The sequence below is a fragment of the Marmota marmota genome, unplaced genomic scaffold (assembly GCF_001458135.2).
Source record: "Marmota marmota marmota unplaced genomic scaffold, marMar, whole genome shotgun sequence".
NCBI lineage: Eukaryota > Metazoa > Chordata > Mammalia > Rodentia > Sciuridae > Marmota > Marmota marmota.
The window spans coordinates 7666616-7680173 of NW_025999983.1; the positions used below are offsets into that span (position 1 = coordinate 7666616).

The 13558-nt window shown below is 40.6% G+C and overlaps 1 protein-coding gene across 1 annotated transcript; it reads left to right on the plus strand.

Moving 5' to 3' along the window:
• Window positions 1-141: 141 nt before the first annotated feature.
• Sod2 (superoxide dismutase 2) lies at window positions 142-13288 on the plus strand. The gene is made up of 5 exons (XM_015498626.2): window positions 142-300; window positions 420-621; window positions 5467-5583; window positions 8070-8249; window positions 10863-13288. Exons 2-5 carry the CDS (start codon window positions 534-536, stop codon window positions 11006-11008), a joined length of 531 nt encoding a protein of 176 aa, XP_015354112.2. The 5' UTR covers window positions 142-300; window positions 420-533; the 3' UTR covers window positions 11009-13288.
• The last annotated feature ends 270 nt before the right edge of the window (window positions 13289-13558 follow it).

Sequence of the window (13558 nt, forward strand, 5' to 3'; positions counted from 1 at the left end):
GCAGATAGACAGCGGGGTGGTCACGACCGAGAAAAAGCTTGCCGCTCCCTCTTCCAGCCTCCTGGACGCAGGGTGTGAGGCCTGCGCGGGATGACGGGTCTCCGGCCGCCCTGGGTTCCCCCCGCGTTCCTCCTGTGGTGGACGCGGCCGGAGGGGGCGGGGCCCAGGCGGCGAAGTCCTTATGTGCTGCCCGGGACCCCGCAGGCAAACGCTCGCTGGGCTGGTTCGGCGTTGCGTCTGAGAGGCTCTAAGTCGGCGGCCGACGGCGGAGAGCGCTATGTTGTGCCGGGCAGCGTGCAGGTGAGACGCGGGTTCCGGGGCCCGGGGCGCTCCGCCGGGGGCGGCAGGTGTCCGGTGCGCGCGTCGGGAGGCGGGCGCGGGGCGGGCCGCACGTGACCCGGGTGCCCTCTGTCTTCCAGCGCGGGCTCGAGGCTGGCCCCGGCCCTGGGGCTCTGGGCTGCCGGCAGAAGCACAGCCTCCCCGACCTGCCTTACGACTACGGCGCCCTGGAGCCGCACATCAACGCCCAGATCATGGAGCTGCACCACAGCAAGCACCACGCGGCCTACGTGAACAACCTGAACGTCACGGAGGACAAGTACCGGGAGGCGCTGGCCAAGGGTGGGTGCCGGCGCCGCAGCCCCGCGCCGTCTCCGCACGGAGACCCCCCGCGTTCGCCCCGCACGAGGGCCGCCCCCAAATAATGATCCTCCCCATTGTAGAAGAGTGTCTTGTGTCTTGACTGGTTTGTTTAAACTTTTCTTACCGTCCCAGAAAACAGAATCCCACGAAGGAAGTTGTGAGTTTGACTGTGTTAAGCCCTTTTTTGTTACCCATATTGGTGAGTTGTAAAGGAAGCTCTAGCGCCTGTTTGCATATAAGCATTTAAAATTTGCACTCGTTATGTAATGTGCTCTTGGAAATGTTTGGTCTCTCAGGTAGGTTTGCCAATCATTAGCAGGAGGTCCGAGGGCACCCATACACTTGTGGCCCAGATGCAAGTTCTCTTGAGTGTTGGGGTCAGTCCTGAAAGGTGGGCTGGGGCTTTGCTGTCCCCACTTCCTCTCTGTGTCTGGGCCTCAAGTGGAGGAGGACAACCTCTCTCTGCCTCCTTTTTCAAGTGTATTGTAGCGTTAAGCAAGCAGTGTCAGGTGTGGTCCCTCTGATAGTGGGAGAAGGAAGGAGACTGCTAGGTGATAGGAACAGTGGTCCTTGACATCTTCTTGGAACTTCCTGAGAGTCCAATCTACGACTGGGAGATTCCTTGTATTCTGAGCTGCCCTGCACTGTGAAACTTGATTTACTTTATGCGGGAGACAAGAGGCAGGAGTCAGCATTATGATGTTCATTACCAAAAAGCACTTAACCTGGTTGTGAGACAGGTCAGGCCCCTGTGGACTTGGTTTCTGTATTTGATTTAGGGGTTAAAGTTCACAAGAAAAATAGTCATTCTGATTTAGAAAATTTGTAAATTGGATTAAAATATAATATGGAGTTAACTTTTATTTTGGTACCAGGAATTGAACCCAGGGATGCTTAACCACTGAGCCACATCCCCAGCTCTTTTAATTTTTCACTTTGAGACAAGGTCTTACTAAGTTGTTTAGGGCTTCATTAAGTTGCTGAGGCTGGCTTTGAACTTGTAATCCTCCTGTCTCAGCCTCCTAAATCACTGGGATTATAGGCACCTGGTTGTTTTTTTCTTTTCTTTTTACGTGCTGAGTTGATAAAACCAGTAGTATATGGATTTTTGTGTTTATGGCTCTGAAGGTGTATATGGGAATATCGTTTTAATATCTCTATAAATAATATTTTGTGCTCCTTCCATTAGTTTGCACAACTGAAAAATAATTGATAGTTGTTTTCAGACTATATTGCTTGATAAACTACACAGTAAAGAAAATTTCCTTTTTTTCAAAAAAGTGTTTTTGTTGCATTTCAAGCCTATGAAATTTGTTAAGTAATTTTCAGAGTGACGTTTGGTTGACGAGGGGCATCTAGTGGAAAGATGTAGTATTTCAGCCAAATTGTGTTTGAGGTAAATAAAAGGCTACACCTAAAAAGGAGGAAGTTACCACATTCTGGAAGATTTGCTTGCAACAGTTAGATGATTTGAATACGGGAAAAGGCTGTGATTTAGGAAATAACAAACGTGTGAGGGATGTGGTAATGGGGAAGCTAGGAAGCTCCCCGTTGTGAAAGTATTTCCAGCAAGGCAGCATCTGACACCTGGGAAACTGTCTTTCCAATATTTTAAAGACATCTTAGTTTTAATCCCTTTCTTGTGGAATCAAAGCTTTGTTTCCTTAGTGATATCACTGGAAAAAAAAAGTGTTGTATTGCAGTATTATATTGCAGAGTTTCTTTTACATAGAAATTATATTTTTGAAATTATTATCAAGTAAATTTTCATATCTCTAATATTGTGATAAGAGTACAAATAAAATAACTTAATAATCTCATCATAACTGTCTTTTCAACCAAAAGTTCTTACCTTTTTTTATTGCATTTCAGGGGAAAACCCTGATCTGAAACAAAAAAAAGTTAAACTTCAGAAAAGTCTTAAGAGCTTTAAATTGGCTAAGTAAACTTTAAGATGTTGAGATTATTATTTTTGTTTTTTTGAGATACTGAGGATTAAGGGTATTGAACCCAGGGTTGGCATATACCAGGGAAGCACTGAGCTACTTCTCCAGCCCCCCTTTTTTTTTGGTACCAAAGATTGAACTCGGGCACTCTACCACTGGGTCACATTCCAAACCCTTTTTTGTATTTTATTTAGAGACAGGGTCTCACTGAGTTGCTTAGTGCCTGGCTTTTGCTGAGGCTGGCTTTGAATTCTTTATCCTCCTGCCTCAGCCTCTCGAGCTGCTGGGATTATAGGCCTGTACCACTGCGTTTAGCCCCCAGCCCTTTTTATTCTATTTTGAGACATGGTCTTGTTAAATTGCCCAGGCTAGCCTTGAATTTACAGTGCTTCAGCTTCAGCCTCCAAGTAGCCAGGGTTACATATGTGCATTACTTGCCCAGCTTAAAATGTTGAGTTTATTAAATTATCTCTTAGTAAACATGTTTCTTTTTCATTTAGAAAAACAAGCTGGGCATGCTGGCCCATGCTTATAATCCCAGAGACTGGAGGCTGAGGCAGGAGGATAAAAAAATCTGAGGCTAGCCTCAGTAATTTAGTGAGAACCTCAAGAACTTACTGTTTAAGCACCCCTGGGTTTGATCCCTAGTACTGCAACAACAAAAAAGCATAAAACCTGTATTTACATTTTTAGGGTGACTCCAAGGAAAATTAACAAGGGAAACACTGATTTATAAATATATTTTTATACATTTAAAAAAATTATTTTATTTGAATATTTATTTTTTAGTTGTAGTTGGATACAATATCTTTATTTACTTATTTTTATGTGGTATTGAAGATCGAACCCAGGGCCTCTCATGTGCTAGGCGAGCGCTCTAGTGCTGAGCCACAACTCCAGCTTGCTAAACAAGTAGGTGAAATAAGTTTTCTGAAAGAAAATCCTAAGAGGTTATCTGTGGATTCAGATATCACTTAATCCTCTCCTTCTGAATTGCTAACAACTGGAGATTTGGCCNAAAAAAAAAAAAAAAAACTTATTTCACCTACTTGTTTAGCAAGCTGGAGAAAAACCTTTTTGGTTTCAGTTTATTTTATCTAGTGTTTTGAGAATATATCCAGATTGTCCAAATATGACATTCTTTTTTGTTAAACTATAGGTTGGAGAAAGTTTTTTTTTTCCCTCAGAAATTGTACTCAAGGACTAGGGCTGTAGCTCAGTGGTAGAACACTTGCCTAGCATGTGTGAGGCACTGGGTTTGATCCTCAGCACCACATAAATATAAATAAAACAAAGGTATGCTAGTGCTGTGCACCAACTATAACTAAAAAAAAGAAAAAATTATGTATTCAATGTATTTTTTTCTTGCCATTTTTCTTTTTTTTAAATTTTATTTATTTATTTTCATTACGTATTCAATGTATTTAATCATCTAGTGAATCAACAAATATTTATTGAGTGCCTGCTGTGTAGGTGGCAGTGGGTAGTGTGTTAGGAATTGAGAACCGAAGTCATACACAAAAGCCACTGTGCCAGTGAGTTGGGAGACTGGGGCAGGAGGATCACAAGTTTGAGGCATGAAAATGGCCGAAGATATAGTTCAGTGGTAGAACACCCCTGGGTTCAATCCCCAGTACCAAAAACCAAACACAAAACAAAACCAAACTACCTCCTCCGCCGGGAGACAGATGAAGCAGTGTGCCAGGAGTTATACCGCCTTCTAGGAGAGATGGGATGCAGAGTCTGGAGGGGTGATGGGAACTGCCAACTCGTATATCCTGGCCAAAGTCTGGTGAGTGCTGTTTGGAGACATGAGAAGAGGCAGAGGGTGAAGCCTGAGCCCCCAGCTGGGAAGTGGTTCCAGCAGAGGCAGCAGTGGTCATCCTTGGCAGGGAGGGGGCATGCTGAGCTTGTCTTGGAAGGCTCCCCGGCCAGTGTGGCTGGCAAAGGGTCAGGTGACAGGTGACATGCCTCCTTACAGCTAGGTGTAAGACTTGGGGCAAACAGGACTGTGGCTCCAAAGCAGGTGGGAGATGCTAGTGCTGTGCACCAACAGGTAGCAGCAGAGTTGGGGAGAAGGGATTGGATTCTGGATGTCTTTTTTGAGAGGGGTACTGGGGATTGAATCCAGCTTCCTCCCAGCCATTTTTATTTTTTAATTTTTGAGATAGGGTCTTTTTAGGTCATAGAGGCCGGCCTTGAACTTGCAATTCTGCTCTGGCTTCCAGAGTTGCTGCCATTACAGGCATGCACCACTGTGTCCTTAAAGGAGAGCTGGCTTTGCTGATGGGTATCCTAGTGGATTGGGTGTAAGGTGTGAAAGGAGAGGAATTAAAGGTGACATCAATGTCCTGTGGAACAGCTGGCTTTCACTGAGATGGGGTCTGCCATAGGAGTAAGTTTGGGGTTGCAAATCAGGAGTTCAGTGTGAATAAGTTGAGTTTTTTGTTAATGTCACTTTAAAATGTTTCCCAATAGTTGTCTTGAAATGAGAGCTGAAAGTTTCCCTGTTGTAGGTACACTGAGCCGTGCATTTTAGCTCGTTTACTGTACTTTCTTTGCTCTCTTTAGTGTTTTATTTGCCAAAGTCTTTTTTATCCAAGAGAACCCCCAGCCTTTGGTGGTCAGGAGTGAATTTTCTCCTAGCTTTACCTTCTCTGCTGTGCTCACCAGTTCTGCATGTGATTAATTGAACTGAAAATCCACTGGGTGTATAATTTGGGGAGAGTCCGATTTTTGGTAGAATCTGAAATTGCTGAATTTTAGAACAAACAAGCTGGTACAATTATCTGCTAACTCACAAAGAAAAAAAAAACAGTGTTAGAGTGATTAAAGAATAAAAATGTTTTAAAAATGTGTTTGCTTTTTGACATTTCAGGAGATGTTACCGCTCAGGTAGCCCTTCAACCTGCACTGAAGTTCAATGGCGGAGGTCATATCAATCACACCATTTTCTGGACAAATTTGAGTCCTAATGGTGGTGGAGAACCCAAAGGTTGGTATATATTGGTTCACCTTATCTGTATATTTGTACAGTAGTAAAGATTGCTGATTTTTTTCCCCCCGCCTTTGGTGCTGGGGATTGAAGCCAGGATCTCATGCATGCCAAGAGTATACCCTATTCCTGAGCTATATCCCCAGTGCATTGTTGATTTTCTTGTTACCATAATTCTCCCTAAAGTACCATACTGGCATATTTTTCATAGCAAGGGGCATAGCAGAGTTGTAACTTTCAAAGGGAAAGACTAGGAAAGGAGAATACATTCAGGTAGTTACGTCCTCAGTTTTTACACACTACAGTGCCCTTTCTTGGTTTAAATATTAGGGAAAGACTGAGAAACAGTTTTTGGAAAGGATTAACTTTCCACTTACTAGCCTGGGATGTCCAGGGTAAGATACTGTGTGAGACAGAGGGAATAATGGGGCTGTTTTCAAAACTAAATGTAAAGTGCTTAGAAAGGTGTGTGTGTCATTAATGTTCCTGTTATGAGGTCACTTGTCACAAAAAATTAGGTTTTCCAGGTGTTTTTAAAAAATTACAAATAGGGCTGAAGTAGGAGCTCAGTGGTAGAACACTTGCCTAGCATTTGTGAGACCCTGGGTTCAGGCTCAGCACTGCAAAAATTAAAAACAAAACAAAAACTGCTGCAGGTAACGAGGGGCACACAGAGCAGTGTCTGGTTCACTGTCTTTGTCAGTGTGGCTGTCTGACTCATTATTCCACCCCCGCACCACCCCCAGCCTAAGGTATGAAGCATAAGTACAGGTCTCTTGTTTTTTCAATACAAGAGTTTCTGGAAGCCATCAAATGTGACTTTTGTTCCTTTTAGAGTTTAAGGAGAAGCTGACAGCTGTCTCTGTTGGAGCCCATAAGTCTGGACTCCTTATACATACCCTAAGTTTCTGTGATTTTATTTTATTTTTTTTAAACATATATATATTTTAGTTGTAGATAGACACAACAACTTTATTTTATTTATTATTATTATTTTTTTTATGTAGTGTTGAGGATCAAAACCAGTGCCTCACATGTGCTAGTCAAGCGCTCTACCACTGAGCCTCAGCCCTTACTGTTTGTTTTTAAACAGTGTTATCCAAGGCAGCTTATCTTATGCCTGCAAAGTTTCCTTTGGGGTGATATTAAATGGGGGAATAAGTCTGGGAAAGTGGATAATTTATTTCTTCTGAATGAGGCCTTAGAATTGAGACTTAATGCTTTTGAGGTTTGTCAGCTACCAGAATCTCAGATATACCTGTATTCAACCAATGGTTTTGGCATTCTTTGCCATTTTGTATTATCTGTATCCTTTGATTCTATTTGCACTTATAAAAGATGATTACTTTTAAGGCAGTAGTCTATGAAAAGTGAGATATGACCCAGTTGATTTAGTTCATATGCTCAATGTAGAATTGATTCTACAGTGCTACGGAATAAAAAGTTTATGGCTCTCTTTTCCATTTTTTGCGGTATAGTGGATAGAACTTCATGCATGCTGAGTAAGTGCTGTACTACTGAGCTACATCCCAGCCCAGTTATAGCTCTTAAAGTGTACCTTTAATTCGGTAATAGAAGGGAAAATCACCCTGTTTAAAACAATCACGATAAGAAGATCAAGCCTGGCACAGTGGTGCATGCCTGTAATCCCAGTGACTCAGGAGGCTGAAGCAGGAGGAGAGATCTAGGATGCCTTGGAGAACTGAATAACAGCCATAACTTTTTTTTTTTTTTTTTAAATTTTGGTACTAAGGATTGATCTTGGGGGCAGTCAGCCCCTGAGCCACACTCCAGCCCTATTTTGTATTTTATTTAGAGACAGGGTCTCACTGGGTTGCTTAGCACCTTGTTTTTGCTGAGGCTGGCTTTGAACCCGTGATCCTTCTGCTTCAGCTGCGCGAGCTGCTGGGATTACAGGTGTGTGCCACTGTGCCTGGCCAGCCATAACTTTTTATTCCCCAAGGGGGACATAGAGTAAGTAGGCTAGAAGTCAAAGTAAAATTTTCTATTGAGGGGGCAATGGAAAGTGAATTTATTCGCTGGTAGAAATAGCACAGTGAGGGGCTGGGGATGTGGCTCAAGTGGTAACGTGCTCGCCTGGCATGCGTGGGGCACTGGGTTCAATCCTCAGCACGACATAAAAAAATAAAATAAAGATGTTGTGTCCACTGAAAACTAAAAAATAAATATTAAAAAAAAATCTCTCTCTCTCTTTAAAAAAAAAAAAAAAAGAAAGAAAGAAATAGCTCAGTGAATAAAGAAATCCCTAATGGTATTAGACTAGCTTCACTAAGAACCATGTGGATCATAAGTGTGAAACTACATCCTGTTGTCAGCAGGAGGAAAGCTGGTGTGGTGTATGCTGGATTATGTTTATCTTCTGTATTTTGTCTGTTTCTTGGGCCATATGACAGGAATATTTTAATATACATAATATTTTATTGTAATTGTTGAAATCTGTTTGTGTTTTGGATCTTTTTTTATAGGAGAGTTGCTGGAAGCTATCAAACGTGACTTTGGTTCTTTTGACAAGTTTAAGGAGAAGCTGACAACTGTCTCTGCTGGTGTCCAGGGCTCAGGTTGGGGTTGGCTTGGTTTCAATAAGGAGCAGGGACGCTTGCAGATTGCTGCCTGTTCTAATCAGGATCCATTGCAAGGAACAACAGGTTAGATTTAAAAACTGCTACTTATTTCCTTTGGGAGATGTGGTTTATGTAGGCATGTAACTAGGAATAAGGAAAACTAACAGTGTTTAAACTTACCATGAATATATAATAGTTTAAACAAATCTTATACCCAGAGTCTTGAGTAGGTTAAAAAATGCTCCAAGAGTCTGCTATTTTGTAAAATATCACATGTAATTTTTGTAGATACACTAACAATCATTTTAATCTAGATCCTACTTTGTTCTACAGAGAATAAGTATTAGTTTAATTACTTATATGCACTAAAATAAAAAACTGTAACTAGATGACAAGAGGGAAGCTCAAGTGGAGCGAGGCCCACATCTTTTCCAGTGCTCTCCCCTTTGCCAGAACTTTTGGTTAGGCTGGGGCGAGAACTCGAGTTTCCACACTCTACCTATCTGCTGGTCTTGGTATATGTAAGTATTTGACTTGGAAACTCTGGGCTGGACTCAGCAAATCCATTTTTTCTGTTGAGTCTAATTGAATTGGTAATCCCAAATAACATGTCACTGGAGAGGATAGGATACAGAGTCAGAAGTCATAGGCAGTCAGCTGGGGCTCTAAGCTGTGATGGAATGAATTTTACCTGATTTCTTAACATTAAGCAGCGGTAGTTCTCTGCCACCTTCCCCCTTGCACTCGCCCGACTCACTTCCCTGACACGCTCAGATTTTGCTGGAATCTAAACAGTTCTTTTGGAAAAGTCCCAAAAGAATCAAAGAGTTGTGAGCCTGAAGGTTGCAGAGTCAGGTACAGCTCAAGGTGCCTGTTGGGAAGATTGGTTTCTGTGGATCTGAGCACAATGCTTCTTTCTCTCCTGCTTGGAGAAAGCCCATTGGATGATAAGGCATTACTTTTTACATATTGGGAAAAATCATGAAATTTTTTTGCTGCTTTTTTAATGATAAATTGATAGCAACACATCTCACAACTGGTCAAGACATACTGTTGAGAATTATTTTGGTAGAAGAGTTTGAGAGTTTTTTCCTTTTTAATTTGGTGCTTTATGGTTGTACCTAATGGTGGGATTTGTTAACATATTCATACATGCACATAGTATAATAATATAATTTGGCCAATATATTCCCCAGTATTTTCCCTTTCCTCCTCCCTCCTTGGATCTCTTCCTCTATTGATCTCCCTTTAATTGTCGTGAGATCCCCCCATCTTTCTTTTCCTTCTTCCTCTCTAGCTTTTAGATCTGAGAGAAAACATATGACCCTTGACCCTTCTGAGTTTGGCTTATTTTCTTTAATATAAGGTTCTGAAGTTTCATATATTTTCCTGTAAATGATAATTTTTTTTATGACTGAATAAAACTCCATTTATTTATATGTTTATTTTTAGTTGTAGGTGGACACAATACCTTTATTTTTAATTTTTTTTGGTGGAATCTTTGGGGAATACCTTTATTTTATTTATATGTGGTGCTAAGGATCAAATCTAGGGCCTCACACATACTAGGCGAGCACTACTGCTTAGCCACAACCCCAGCCCCCATTTTTTGTATATACCACATTTTATTTATCCACTGGTGGACACCTAGGCTGGTTCCTAGTTTGTCTGTTGTGGACTGTGCTGCTACAAACATGGACGTGCCTGTGTCTTTTTTTGTGGATAGAACTGAGTTCTTCATTTACCTTATTTGGTTTCTGAAAATAGTATGTTGTCTTCTTCAGTCCCTTTCCTTGTAAACTTGCTCTTTTATTAGTGCCTCATAAGTGGTGTTTACTCCCTAAGACTAGATTTAGCTTTGGGGAGCAGAGCAGGTTTCTCATAAGCACCCAAGTTCTCATGCCTTTTGGAAGAGACAACAAAGCCTCAACCATATCCCCGCCCCGAGATATAGCACATCCTTACTGTGGCATCTGAGACCACTGTGAGGAAGGCTGGGGACTGGTTGGTTCTTCTACGAATCTGTTGGTATTTTAAAAACAGCTATTAAAGTACGGTAGTTACTTGATTTTCCCAAGTCTTTTTTTTTTTTTTTTAATTGAGATTGAACTCGGGACTGTGCTACTTCTAGACTATGTCCCCAGCAGTTTTCATTTTGAGACAGGGTCTTGCTAAGTTGCCTAGCTGGGTTCAAACTTGAGATTTTTCTGCCTCAGCCTCCCAAGTAGCTGGGATTCGATTCTAATTCAATAATTTTTTTCAATTTATCACATTTTCTTCTGAAGTAAAGTTTAAAATCTTTTATTTATAGGAATATTCTTACACAAAAAATAAGAAACAGCCAGGCACAGTGGTGCATGCCTGTAATCCCAGCAGCTCAGGAAGCTGAGGCAGGAGGATCGTGAGTTCAAAGCCCGCCTCAGCAACAGTGAGGCACTAAGCAACTCAGTGAGACCCTGTCTCTAAATAAAATATAAAAAAGGGCTGGAGACATGGCTCAGTGGTTGAGTTCCCCCAAGTTCAATCTCTGGTACCCCCCTCCCCCCAAAAGAAAGAAAGAAAGAAAATAAACAAATAGGTGAAATTGTTGTAAATGGTATTTTTGTGTGCATAGAATAATAAAATTTAAATTGAGAAGCTATAATGTTTTAGATTGAAATTTAAAGATTTTTTTCTTTTTTCTCTTCTTTCTGGTAGGTCTTATCCCACTGCTGGGGATTGATGTATGGGAGCATGCTTATTACCTTCAGTATAAAAATGTCAGACCTGATTATCTAAAAGCTATTTGGAATGTAATCAACTGGGAGAATGTAACTGAAAGATACATGGCATGCAAAAAGTAAAACATCATCATTATATTGAGTATGTTAAACTCCTTATGACTATTTTTGTAGTAGAGTACTGCAGTATACTAACAAGGCACTTGATTACAGCATTTATTGATATTGATGATATATGATGACATATGATGATTCATTGATGTTCACATATTTGATAACAATAATTTAGTGCTAAGAATAATTTCCTATTTTAAAATTTTGTTATTAGGCAACTGTTTGAGAATCATTACTGCTCTGTATAATTTAATCTTAACTGAACATTTTTGTCAGAGAGCTAAACTTACTAGTGGTTTATAATTGTCATCAAAGAACAATAAAAAATATTCTGTCCTGTATTTGGGGGCTTGTGGGAAAGGCTTTGTAATTCTATTCTGTTGCACTTAGAGAAAAATGTAATCTTTTGCCCCAGTTGTCACAGTAAAATAGGAAACTATTTCTCTTTTGTTGAAAATTTTTCTTTTCGTTTATGTATAGTGCTCTGTCTAGTGGTACTTCTGATGGCTATCACCCAATGATATGGTGATGGTCTGTGGTCACATGTATAAATAGCTACCATCATCTTGTCATTTAAAAACCATATGACTTACTGCTGATTGAAAGCTGCTTTATTATAAGAAGATAATTATGCATCTGGACTTACAAAAGACTGATGTAAAATTTTGTTCTTGAACACAGAAGTATATATTTATAAAAGTGCTGTAGGTGGGCACATCGGGGCCTGGTTGGCACTGCCGAAAGTGGGGACCTCAGGGTGAGGCCATGGGCATTCTGGGGCACTCCCCATCTCTCCGTCCTGTTGAAGGGCCTCCCTCTCCTGAGAGCTGTGCTGGCCACAAGCCACCTTCCCTAGTCAGGCAAATGGACTTCTGCCTGGCGTCAGCACTGTGTCCCCTCAGATGATTTCTTTCCAAAGACATGCTTTATATTTCTGTTTTCTTCTAAAGAATGTATAGCCACTCCAAAACCTTTATATCATTTTTCAACAAAGGGAAAACTCCCCATGATCAGTGACACAGCATTTCAGCTCACGTTCCAGGTAGTTCTGCGCAGGAGCACCATATACCTGCTGTTCACACGTCAGGCAGGCATTCTGCTGGTATCTGCGTGGCCATGTCACAGGTCCCCCATCTTTCATCATCTTCCTCATTATCTTTGATGGCTATATGGCTTTTATCAATTGGGCATTTCTTAATTTATTTCACAGTTTTATTATTGAATATTTCGTTTCTTTTATTTATTATCCATTTTGCTCTCTTATTGGGATGTTTTCTTTATATGTAGGTTTTTTTCTTAACCTATTTAGTAATGTTTTCCCAAGGTCATTTTTAAACATTTTCCCCCCAACTTAATTTTTTTATTTCTTTTCATGGAAAAATGGAGTAACTTAGCAATTTCAATATTGAAGACTGAAGTTTGAAAAAAAAAAAAAACACCTTAAATTCAAGATACTTTTTCTTTACAGTTCAGTTAGAAAAGTATTTAGCTTTCTGAATGTCAACAGTGTTGACTATTGATAAGGGTGTATGTGTGTGCGTGCGTGGATTGAAACACTCTAGAGATTGATTGCTGTCCTTTATATCACAGGGACATGACTCTCATAGAGTGCAAATGGGGGCCATGTGGTTACCGCTGGCCTCTAATAGACCTTAGAGGAAAGTGGGACTTTCTGAGAGATGGGCTTTGGAATGCACATCATCTGCTACATCAGGGTTTAACTTGAGCTACAAAGATTTGCAGAATCTACTGACACATAAAGCTTTGACTCTTAAGCTTCCAGATTTTAAAACAATTCAATGTTGAAATTTCTACGGGGCTCTATTTTTGCTCTGGCTTTCCTGTTGATGAGAATGAGGGCAGTACAAGTTCCCTCCTGTTTGTGCTCCTCCATGCTGGATGGAGGTTAGGAGACCAAGAGGATCTATGTACTCACTACTTGAATAGCCAGCAGAAGATGATGTTAACACTGTTTAACTCTCTTTTCCATAATAGAAAAGAAAAACAAGTAAAATTTCCATTTTTCTTTTGAAAAGAACAAATATTGTTCGTGTAAGGATTTTTGTGACCAGATCAGCATTGCCTGCCACAGACTTAATTGTGCTGGAGGGAAACAAGCAAGTGATACAGATATTTTCTTTTGAATTTGTTGCTTAAACTGTTGCATAGTAATTAAATTTTGATGTTAAGAAATTGCTGTATCATGTCCCTCAATTTCATGGCCTTAAAATGAGATTTGAATTTGTGTTGAGCACCTTTAAAAAAGTAATAAAAAAACTATAAAATGAAGATTGATATGTGTTGTGAGTCATATCTGAAACTGGGTATAGATATATTTTATTTTCTATTTTAATTTCAAGGGAATTACTTTTTGGGGAAACCGTTAGGAAAATGATAAATTACTGTTCCTCTTTTTTAGTCCTATGTTGCTGCTCCCAGCAAGCTGAGGTCCTGTCCTCTGAGATATGCACCAGACCCACTACCTGCTGGGTACTGGGTTTTCACCTTGTAAGGTCCAGGAGTTTTCATTTAATTCATTAAAGAAACATTGATTTTCCT